We start from the raw sequence: 11,799 nt of genomic DNA on the forward strand, positions 1-11,799 counted from the left end.
TGAGGAGTCGGAAAAGCGAAAAAGAAAGGGAGTCAGACACACTCGTCCACATATACGCAGAGAGGGAGAGCAGCAACGACGCGTTGCTTCACGACCAATGGAAAGGAATGACGCACCATGGTGCTCGAGGGCCTAACGTACGCGCATGAATGAGTGTTTTTCACCGCTCATCTGTCCCTCCTCCACCAGCTGTCCTTTCATCTTCCCTAACGAACTAAAAGACACGCCAACAGAGGCGGTGCGCTCATAAGCGATAAAGCGCGTTCCCTCTTCTCCTCCGCATAACCAACATCGAGCAGCCAAGTCCCCCTCCCCCCTCATCCGCGTGTTTCCCACATACACGCCCACACACACACACACACACACACGCACACACGCACACACACGCACGCGCGCTGCGCACCCCTCACCTCTTGGGAATCCATGCGTCGAGAGGAATGGATGCTAGAGGAGGAGGAGGAGGGGAAAGCGAGGGATAGACAGAGGCACAGAAGAAAACGTTGCTGGTGAAAAAATGGGCCAACAAGGCGCCACAGAAGAGAACAAGCGGGACAAGACAGTGTGGGACAACCACCAGAGAGCAAGCACCTACGCACGTGTTGTCTTCCACACCGCCGTGCCCTGCCATCCCACAGCAGTCAGACGCCACAGGGCCATCGCGCGGCGCGAAGCAGCCACGGTCACGCGGCACGGCAGTGTGCCAACCCAGCCATCGGAGCACGGCCCCTCCCCCAAACGCCATCCACCCGCCCCGCCCCGCAGGACGCGCCTCGCCGTCGCCGCTCCCACAGTGCGCCGGTCGCCACCAGGGGGCCTCTCTCGGAGGGGCGCAGGCTCCCCACACCAGCAGGCAGCGGGAGGCGGGCGAGATGGGCTCGAGTCGCGCTGGCACGCTGCCCATCACATGGGTGGTGCAAGCGTGCGCACGGCCGCAGGTCGCTCCAACGCCACGCCGTCCAGGACCGGACCGCCGACATCCGCAGCAACACATCGCCCTCGCTCAGCTCACGTCGTAGGTGCTTGACCTCCGCTCACCACCCGAGGGGGCTGCAGCGGCTTGGCTTCTCCCCACAGAGAGTGGGGGCGTGGGCCCGGGGGACACCGCGCACGGGAGTTGGTGTCCCCCGGGCATCTGCGGGATTCGAAGAAGAAGAGAGAGGGGACGATATATATATAAAGAGGGTTCAAGTATTTTCGAAGGCAAACACATACGCGAGTTGGCACGTGCGCGAGCATACGCACCCTCCCTACGCGCACTTGCCAACTTCTCCGAGGAGGGAAAAGGAAGAGCAGCGCGCTGGCAAACCCCAAAAAGAATAGAGAGGGGAATAGACGTGAAGCTGCACTGGGCAAACAAAGAAGCACACCGGCAAGTGAGACGGCGAGAGCACAGCTCATTCACAACGGAATAGTAGTAGTGTACATCACAGTGACAGTCGTGAGCGTGCCAGTGGACACGCAGAAGGGTAACAGGTAAACATCAGTTCAAGTATCGGCCTCGGTCGATGGGATGTAGGTGAGTGCTTAGATACACAGGCGGGGTACGAGAGCAAAGGCGCCAGCTCCTCCTCACTCTCGTGACCATACATGCACGCCTACACATCCTTCCAACGAAAAATAAAACGCACTCGAAGCGGCGGCACAGCACACGGAATGGCCCTCTACCCACTCGTTCTCTCTCCCTTTTCCGTTGGAGCTAACGCTTTACATCAAGTGAAGCATGTAGATATTACCAAAGCTATCGCCGCAGGCCATCTTCTCGTAGCCGCCTGCCGCCAGGCAATATACAGGGGCTTTGCAGAAGACGCTCGCCACCTCGCGTCCGGTCTCCATGTCGAGGATGTAGACAAAGCGGTTGCTGCAGGCGACAAGCATGAGCCGCGTAAAGGGGCCCGGGGCAGCGCTGGACAGCGTCCATCCCACCCTCGGCGCTCGGTTGCTTGGTCGCACGGAGCCGGCGATGTCACCCGGCGAGACAGACAACTTGCAGCTCCCGTCTTCGGCAGACCACACCCGCAAGAGCAACTCATCATTGCTGATAATGCTTCGACCATCGGAGGTGTAGCTACACGATAGGATCATGCCGCCGTGGCCAAGTAGATGGAACCGCGTCTTTGCGGTCGTGGCCGACCATACCCTCAGCGACTTGTCCGCCGATGCGCTACATATATAGTGGCCGTCTGGACTGAACGCTATGGCGATGATGATACCCTTGTGCTCCGCGTACCTCAGCCACTCCCGTCCTCGCTTTGTGTCCCAGAGACGGCACACGCGGTCTTGGCAGCCGCTCACGAGGTATTTGCTATCTGGGCTAAAGCAGCAGCAGATCACCACCTTGGGATGCGCAAAGGTTAACAGCCTCTTCGTTGTCATCACATCCCACAAAATCATCGCCTTGTCTTTGCTGGCCGTGGCGAGGTACTTGCCGTCCGGTGAGAAGGTCGCGTTGATGATGGTGTCCTGATGGCCCGTGAAGATGCCCACCTCGCTGCCGAGGCCGAAGTTGTTCAGTGTGATGGAAGCGTCTTCGTTGCTGCAGCTGGCAAAATCCATCTCGGTCGGCGAGAGAGCGATGCACTTGACACGCGTTGCATGCCCTATGTGCGCACTTGTCTGAAAGCTGCGTAATGGCCGATTCGCCTTGGGCTCCTTGGAGCGGGACTGGGCTAAGAAGTGCGCTACAGTGTTCGGTTGCTTGGCTGCCGTGATCATAACCGTCATGGATTTAAACCTCTTGTTTGGGGTCTCCGGAAGCGCCTCCTGCTGCAATGCCGCCACAGCCTCTGCAGAAACCGCGCACATCGGCATGACGTCCACCTCGTCCACGCACACGTCGAAGTCGTTGAAGGAAAAGAAGTTCTTACCAGCCCCACTTGCCCCACTGTCGTTGTCTGGTTCCATGTTGGCAAGCAGGGGCTTTCGACCAGCCAGGCGCCAGTGCTTGGTGCGCGCCTCGTCCTTCGAGATGATGATGTCGTCGTAAACGAAGAGGTCTTCTTCGATGCCCAGTGGGGTCTGTTGCCGCCTCGCCTCCAGGCCCACATCACTGCGGAAGAAGGGGTTGATGGTGCCGTTTCGGTCCTCATAGGGGCTGCCGCAACTTGAGTTGCAATCCGCGCTGTGGGCCAGCGTGCTCATGGTGCTGAGATGGTCGGAGATGTCGGACAGCATAGACTCACGTGTGTAATGCAGATCTGCTAAGCCGGTCAAGGACCCCCTCGGATAATGTGGCGGTAGTGGTGGCTGCGCGAGGTGCATGTTGTGGGGAGCCTCCGACGCTGAGACCGTGGAAGACGTTCTCGAGGACTCCAAACGGTGCCCGGCTTCCCTCAGGCGCCTCGTCGCCGCAGAAGGCAAAGCGCCGTCAGCGGGGCTTGTGGTCAGCTGCAGACATGGACTCCGTGGCACACTTACCGAACTAGAAACTGTCTTGCTCGGCTTCGCTGCCACCATCGGCGTGAATGGGTTGGGCGCATCGGCCACATTCAAGGTCGGTGTCACTTTCATGCCCTGCGGAGAAATACGCAGAAGCGGCGGCGTTGCTCTATTCTCGACACCTCGCCTGCGACCCTCTTCGCTGCTACTCGTCCAATCACACTTGCCCATGCTGACAGAGCCGCCTGGGTTGCTACGAGGAGAGGGTCCGTTCGCCGTTATCAATGGCCCACAGGGCTCCCTGCTGCCGCCGGTGCGACTCCCGGGCATGGCTCCTGGCCCTCCAAGAAGGCTGTTGTGAAAGCTCGCCTTTGGGGAGGAGGGAATCGACGACGATGTGGGCCTACCCACCACGGTGTTGCTCACCAGACACCCCATCTGCCGCAGTTAAGTGCTAAAACGATGAGGGGTAGGTGGGAGTGGAAGGGAGGCGGGTGATGAGAAATCGCAAACAAGAGGGCAGAACGATGGGAACGAGGGAAGGGGAGACGGAGTGGAGCCGAGATGTCACCGTGTGGACTCTCGCCTGCGTGAGTGCATGGAGGGGTGGGGGGTGGGGTAGGAGATGGGCTGAAATCGAGGAAGGCAGGGAAAATGAAAAGGGAAGTGAAATGGATTAAGATGGAGAGCTCGAGGAAAGGTGGGGGAGGGGGGTAAGACGTCAGGGAAAAGCAAAGCGCAAAAGCGCGTGCGCACACGCACACCGACACACACGCGCGCCTCACACCCTTCGAGGATGCGCCTTGTTTGCTTGTCTGTTTTTTCTTGTTCGTGTACTCTCTCGCTCTCCGTCTCCCTCCTCTCTGGTGTTTGTGTAGGTGGGTGGGTGTGTACATCACCCGGTTGTACGCGCGTGGGTAAAGGAGCGTACGCGTCCCACTAGGCAGTAGGCCACAAAAAACGACAACTCAGAAGAGCGCACGCGCGTGGTCGCATACGTCCGCGTGTCTTCGAGCGATGCGCTCTGGATAACGGGTGCAGGTGCGATGCAGCGGGGTGCACGGGGAGGAGGAGGAGGAGAAAGAGGCCCGCCTTGGGTATTCACCGCCCAAGATGAATGTGGGGTGAGAAGGGAGTGAGCGGGAAGGCGACAAAAATGCGAAAGACAACAACAACAACACCGAAAAGCTGAGAGTGTCCATCCACGGCTGAGGGGAGGAAATGGGGGCGGTTCGCTCTCCACAGAAGAGCAAACAGAGGAGGTGGAAGAGCGTGGGCCCATAACCTCCACAGTACAGTGATGATAGGGGCGTGGCTCCTCCGCCACATCTCGCTTTCCCAACCGAGTGGTTCTCTTGCTGGTGTGCTGGCGCGCTGTTCTCCTCTGTAGCCGCGGTGCTGAGCACAGATGAATATGTCCGCTCCTTTGCCGGCGCGAGAGGGCGCGTGTGTGAGGGAGATTGTGGGAGGGGGAGAGAGGGAAGAGGGAAGAGGGAAGACTGAGTTGCACCGAGGCCACGGGCGAGTCGGCGTGTTCGCCTCCACCAATCCGACCTCTGGGCGGCGCGTGCGGCCGGGCCGCTCACGCTGAGACCGGCCCGGCAGGAGTAGAGCGCGTCCCCTGCGCACGCGCATCCACACGCGCCTGGGCGGTGCGGGGGCCCTCACAAGAATGCGGTGCCACACGTCCGTCCAGCCCCCCGCCTCACCGAGCGGGGACACGAAGGCGGCAGGGGGGCGGGACGTCCCCTGCAGGCACGGGCAGTGGAAGCAACGAGAGAGGGGGGCACAAGGCCGCTGGGGCCATTCGCAGCCAAAATGCAAGCCAGACGGTGCACTGGCAGGTAGTGCACAGGCCGCACCCCCACTGGACAAGGAGTGCTCCATCGCCCCGCCGACCTCGTCGCGCCGCGGGGCCCGGACGAACGCGCGCATACACACAGACATGACGGCAGCAGGCAGACGCGCGAGACGATACGCCCCTCCACAGCGACTGGCGCACTCACCGGCCAGCGTAGGACGGAGAGACGGGTAGGGGGGTTGAGGGAGGGGGGTCCAAGGAAGCGAGAGGGCGTCGCCGGCACTCGCCTGTCTACGAGAGCGCCTTTATCATCATGATATAAGCGGTAGAGGATGAGTGTACTTTGTGCTTGTGTGTTTGAGGGCAAACAGGCGTTCTTGTGCACCCTGGAGAAATTGAGCGAGAGCGTTGCTGCCGTGCGCACATCAGCGCCAAGCAAGGAAAGGAGAGCGCTAGGGCGTACGCAAGCGAGCGGTGAAAAGCGACTCAGCAGTCAGCACTCGTGCTTACTCATGTCAATGCGGTGCGTGGAGGCCGAAAGAAGAGCGAAGAACAGCGGAGTGAAAGGAGAGAAGTGAAACAGCTCAGTGTGGGGAAGCGGCATGAATGGTGAGTAGGGAGGAGAGAAGGCAGAGGTGCGAAGGCAAGCGAGGGAGAGACCCCCACAGCGGTGGAGCGGCGCGGTGGCGGCACAACAAGGGAAGGGACCACTTGTAGAAGCACACGGACGAAGCCCGCATCTGTGGTGTCGTAAGAGTGGGATAGCGATGTTCTACAGGAACAGAGATGGCAATCGTACAGGGAGCGCGTGGAAGCTTTGCCGAAGCACATCCAAACAGGCCCATTCATATACCCCTACACACACACACGCGCACACGTGCGTAGCTGCGCTGAAACCTCAAGGACCACGAGCGAGTACCCACTCGTGGGCGCTTTCACTCCTTTTCTTCAACTACTTTTCTGTACGCTCAACGTGGGTGGCGCCCCTGGTGTGGTGGTGGTGGTGGTGGGGGGGGAGAACTGCGCGGTGGATTTCTGCGGCAAGTCCGCTTTTGTTGCAACCCTGACGGGGCACCGACATCGCCCCCCTCCCTCCCCCCCCCACACACACCGCACACACACACACACAGAGTGGTGGGAGCTGTCGAACCCCCGAGTAGTCTCGGCCCCACTCAGACAGCACCAGCAGAGCCACCATGTCGCCCTTCACCACCGGTACTGCCACTCACCTCCACGTACGCAGCATCTTCCCTACGCGCAAGGGGACTCATCAAGTAATGGTGCTGTTGCTGAGAAGCCGCACCTGGGAAGGGCGCCTCCATGGAGCCGCCGCTCCACAACCTCGCGTGCATCGTGCGGGCCCGGGTGAGGGGCGTGATGCGGCCGCTGATGTTATCCGTGCTGCTCTCAATCGGGGCATCTGACCATGGGTCGCGGTACGCGGACAATAACCGCTGCGATGCCAGTGGTGGTGGCGCAAACGACCGGGTCCAGCTGATGGTTGCCCCGCCGCTGCCGCTGCTGCTGCTTGGTCCCCATGCGAACGCCGAGTGGCTCACATGACTCTCCGCTGCCGATGCCCCTTGGAGTGGCAGCAGCGGTGGTAGACAAGGGGTGTAGCTCGGTCGGTGCTCCCAGCCGCGTGCTGTAGCGGACGGTGCATCCACGAAGCGGTCAACGACCCGCGGTGCGTCAGCACAAATCTCCTCCACGTAAGCGAAGGTGTGGTGCAGCCCGCTCACAACACCTCGCACATCGACAATCTGCAGGCCGGGCACGAGCTGATAGTGTGGGTGGTGATGGCCTCCCGTCCACGGTAGCGGCAAGCTAGTCGGGAGCACAGCAGCAGCACCGCCCGTCATAAAGGGACCATGGCTTGGCGAGGTGGGGAGAGCACTTGCACTGATGGCAGCCATAGGCAGCCCGAGGTGACCGGAGGAAACAGTGCCACGCGCCACACCACTTACAGCAGCCGCGGCCACAGCAGAACCACTCGAACCGCTTGCGTTTGCCGTCCGGGTTGCCTCGCCAAAGCAGTAGACCTGCGCATGGGAGTGGCACCCAAACTCAGCAGAGTCGACACGGCAGCAGGGCTGCGGGCACCACGGCTGTGGGCCCTCCATCACTACGACGGTGTGTTGCCGGCCGCAAGCGATGCTGCGCGCAACACCACCAGCCACGTACTCAAGACCCACGACCCGATACGGCGCTGTGAAGGCGTCGGGGCTGCCCGCGGTGGTGCCGCACTGCCCACTCGCATTGTCACCCCAGCAGAAGACGGCACCGGCAGCGGTGAGGGCGACGGTGTGGAAAGAGCCACAAGCCACGTCCACTACGCGATGGCCCTCAAGAGCGCCGCGCACCAGCGTCGGCACGTAGGCTGGTGACTTGGAGCCGTGTCCGAGCCGGCCTTGATAGCCCACACCCCACGTGAAGAGCTCTCCGTGCTCGTTGATGGCGCCACTGTGCCACTGTCCCGCACGGATGCGCACAATACGCTCTGGCACAGTCACAGTTGCCTCACCGGGAGCGATCCGCCGTCTGCCTTTCACGGTCACCAGCTGCGGCGTCAGCACTACAGCGCGGCGTTCGTTGCTAAGGGACTCCCCGAGCACACCGTGATAGAGTCGCTCCACCTCCTCCGGTGTGCCGAGGCCGACGCAGTCGACCAATCCCCAGCTGTACAGGGAGCCATCCGCGCTCAGAGCCAGTGCGAAGAAGCTGCCGCAGCTTAGCTGGATGATGTTTTTGCCCTCCAACGTTTCCACCAGCACTGGCGCCTCTACCTTCTTCGTCGACAAGTCGAAGTGGCTCCGTCCGCGGCCGCTTTGGCCATGGTTGTTGTTTCCCCAAAAGTACACGTGGTGGCCCCCTACAATAGCCATGGCGAATGCGTACCCGGCCGCTACATGCACCGCCGGCAGCTGCTCAAACAGTGGAATCCGGCGTGGGGTAAGCACCTCCACCGGTGCCTCGACGCCATCCTGACCGACACCGTTGCTACCGCCACCTCCTGGGGGACTGCTGCCACCGCGCACAGGACACCCGCTTCCGCCGAGGCCCAGCTGGCCCCACTCCCCGCTGCCAAAAGTGTATATGCTACCGGTGTCGCTCAAGGCGCAGCTGTAGTTTGCCCCCAGCGCTATTTCGCATACCCGCACGCCGAACGGCGTCACTTGTGCCATGGTCGGCGTCGGCTCGTCCCGTGTGGCGTGGGTCCCCAGCTCTCCGTTGCTGCCAGAGCCCCAGCTGAACAGCATCACGCGCCGAGGCATCTGTGGACGGCGCAGTGCCCGCACTAGCCCCATCACGTTCAGGTACTCCGCCATCGCCAGCACGCCGGCCACGCTGAGTTGGTGCGGGATGATGACGGCACCATGCCTCAGGTAGTTCAAGACCGGTAGGAAGTAGTCAGCGTCCAGGTCAAGCAAGATGGCGTTGGCGCCATCCGTGTCGAGGGGAATGGTAGAGGCCGTCTGTTGCGGACTTACCGCCTCGCCGTCGCCGCCCTCGCCAACGCTGATATTCACTGGCAGACTAACTGGCGGCGTCGTGTGGGCGGCCACGTAGTCAGGCCGCGATTCGCGCATCGCGGGACGCAAAGACTGCTGAGGCGACAGGTGCTTCAGCGGCGACTGTGGAGATGTTGATGTCGAGGCAGCGGAGGTAGTCGAGCGGTGCGTTGGACGGTGGCAGGCGTAAAGGCTAGAAAATGGAGAAGAACGATCGCCACCGTGCTGCACGCCACCATCGTCATGCTGGGGCACACGTGACAGCCCATACTCAGCAGCCGGTGACGGCGACGCACAGACACTGCCGACGGAGGCAGCGCCGGCCGCGGAGGCGCCACCGCTCTCAGATGACCTGTTGCGCAAGCCGTCGGCGTCACGGCTGTCAGCGAGGTCGGCAGTGTGAATGTAGATGTCGCGCCCAGGTGAGTTGCACCGAGCTCCACCCCCGGGCACCTCCTCCTCAGGAAACGTTGTCTCAGCGACCGCTCCACAGCGTCCCGAGACCTCCCGTGATGTGACAACTGTACTGCGATGCGAGCCGCTATTCTTTCCGGCAACGCTGTCACTCCGCCTTGGCGAAGACACAAGGCACGCACACAGCGACGCCAGCACGCTGTCGGGGTCCGCCATGAGTGTTCCGACAGTCGTTGTGATGAGCCGGCCGCCAACGTTCAGGAGGACCCACTCTGAAGAAGACGCCGTCGTAGCCACACAAACCGACTCCGCGGTGCGCACCGGCCGAAAGTAAAAGGTGCGTCGGTGGGCAGCAGATGGTGGGGATAGGCGCGCCTCGGACCGCGTGTGTGACCGGCGATATGGTGAAGACGACGACCCCTCAGGTACAGCGGTAGCGATAGCGGCTGCAGCGATTCGACCATCTGCATGAGGCAATGACGAGGCTGACTCCAGACAATCATGACGGCTCGCAACAGTAGCCGCTTCGGTGTTTTCATGAGCATGCGTCGATGGCTGCGGTGTAGCTAGTCGTAGCTGCTGTTGGTCGTGCGGTCGCGGAGTCCGAGGAGGCGACAAAGCGCCCGGCTGCCGCAACCAGCGAGGCGGCAAGTGCTGAGGTAGCGAGGATGCGTCAGCCGCAGAGCTGTAAAGGCCCCCGCTCGACGCGGCGCAGTGCATGGTTGAGCTACTCGAAAACGCTCCGGTCAAGGCGCGGTTACCCGCCACCGCCGTAGCTGTCGTGAAGGCTGCGTCTGGAAATGAAGACGACGCGGCTGGGTTAATAATGTCGTGGTAATAGGCACTGTCCACGTGTGGAAAGCTGCGTTGTCCACTGCTGCTGCTGCTGCTGCTGCTGCTGCTGTTGCTGTTGCTCCTGGTGTCATTACGTCGACTCAGATTTGTGCGGCCACCTAAGCCAGGAGAATTGGCAGTGCTCGTGTCTTCAGACCTCATGACGCCCCCGCCTAGCGCCACCCACTTGTGCGACTTCCCTCTATTTCCGTTTACTATGGTGGTGCACGCCGTCGAGATCAAGGAGGGCACTAACGTACACAGATGATAGGAAGGACCAGTGGGCAAAGGACGAGGAAGGCGGCACCTGCGAGGAGGCGTGGATGTAGGTAGAGAAGCAGGAGAAGAAGTAGCCCCGAGCGGATCCGCAGAATCCTACGAATACAACAGGAAGAGGAGCCGAGACGTGAAAGAGGGGAAAAAGGCCTTAAGAGAGAGAGAGAGGCAGACATATAGCAAGAGTGAGAGGCGAGCACTACCAACGATGAAACAGGTGAAGAACGCGCGCGTGAAACGACGTGCTGAGAGAGGCGTGGGCTTGGGATTGAAGAAAACACACGAAAAAAAAGGGGGGGCGGTGGTCAAATCAGACTGATGGGTGCGTACCGGGGTATGGGGCGTTGTGTCGATAGCTGGAGCGTAACGAGATGCGCTGAAAGGGTAGAGGGAAGGCAAAGACGAGAAGAGAAGCGACAGCAATACATAACAGAAAACAAAACAAAAGAGAGAGAGAGAGGGAGAGACAAACAAAGAAGAGAAGGGAGCACTAGAGTGGAAACGCAAAACTGAGGCAGAGACGCCAGCACAGACAAGCACACGTGCACAGCCACGCTGAGAGGTGCGAGATGAAAGCGATCGATAGACCAAATAGACCACCAAGGTGAAACCCCGACGAGGCAGTAGGCAGAATGAAGAGTAGTTGTCAAGGAGAAAAGAGAAAAGGGAAAAAAAGCCAAGCTCTCACACTTCTGCTGACCTTATCTTCGTTTTCGCTCCTCTTGTATTTTGTCGCTTGTGTATCTCAGTGACTGTGATCCTGCTGGAGAAAGGGAAAGAGTGTGTCGCGCGCGGAAAGGAGGGAGGAGAGGCAAACCGCATGCAGATGCGCGTGTGTGTGTGTATGGGGGGGGGGGGGGGTAGAAAAATGATGCCGCCTTTCGCTTTCCGTTTCGTGTTATGCTGATGGTGCTGTTCTTGTCGCGTTGGGGGAAGGGGAAGGGGGGTGGCGGTTACTTTCAAAATACTCCTCTCCTTTGGGGCGTAGAGGAAGCACTTTCCCCTCTCCTGGTCAAACTTTGCGCGAAGGTGGAGGCGAGCTTGTCGTTGAATGGGTGCCAAGGCTAGGTGAGTAGAGAGAGAGATGGGGGGAGGGGGAGGGGGCAGGGGTTGAGGGGTGTGTGTTGGTGTTTGGTGAAGGCCCCTCGAAGTGCCAGCAAGAGCCCCACTTTTCGGGCTTCCGGCCAGCCTTCGTCTTTTCTTTCACGCCGCCTCCACGCCAAAATACAACGAGAGGTGAACGCACGATGCGCAGTGAAGCACTACAGGGGCACAAGGGCTGAAGAGAAAGTAAGAGTCGCAGTAGCTGACATTTGGTGAGTAAAGCAACAACGCGCAGAGAGATAAGAAAAGTAGAGGAGAGGAATGGGCCAGAGAGGTAACGAAGTAAGTAGATGCGCATGGAACTCTCACTCGCGATTGCGAACAACGGTGCTCGCAACGCAACGCTATCGTCCCTCGTCAGAGGGAGAATGGGAGGCGAGGAAGGATAAGGCGGGCTGCGCGGGCGGCAGTAGGGGGCGAAGAGGCTCAGCGCACAAAGCTCAGTGGGGAAAAGGGTAAAAAGCGCACGGTGTATCACTCATG

The 11,799-nt window shown here is 60.5% G+C and overlaps 2 protein-coding genes across 2 annotated transcripts; both read right to left on the bottom strand.

Annotated features, from left to right (window-relative positions):
• Positions 1 to 1,704: 1,704 nt before the first annotated feature.
• Positions 1,705 to 3,813, bottom strand: LBRM_17_0210 (conserved hypothetical protein; the record flags this gene model as incomplete). Its single annotated transcript, XM_001563739.2, has 1 exon — positions 1,705 to 3,813. One exon carries the CDS (start codon positions 3,811 to 3,813, stop codon positions 1,705 to 1,707), a length of 2,109 nt encoding a protein of 702 aa, XP_001563789.1.
• Positions 3,814 to 6,348: 2,535 nt separating this feature from the next.
• On the bottom strand, positions 6,349 to 10,098 carry LBRM_17_0220 (conserved hypothetical protein; the record flags this gene model as incomplete). Its single annotated transcript, XM_001563740.2, has 1 exon — positions 6,349 to 10,098. The coding sequence occupies one exon, from the start codon at positions 10,096 to 10,098 to the stop codon at positions 6,349 to 6,351; it is 3,750 nt and encodes a 1,249-aa protein (XP_001563790.1).
• Positions 10,099 to 11,799: the final 1,701 nt, after the last annotated feature.

The sequence above is a fragment of the Leishmania braziliensis genome, chromosome 17 (assembly GCF_000002845.2).
Source record: "Leishmania braziliensis MHOM/BR/75/M2904 complete genome, chromosome 17".
Lineage (NCBI taxonomy): Eukaryota > Euglenozoa > Kinetoplastea > Trypanosomatida > Trypanosomatidae > Leishmania > Leishmania braziliensis.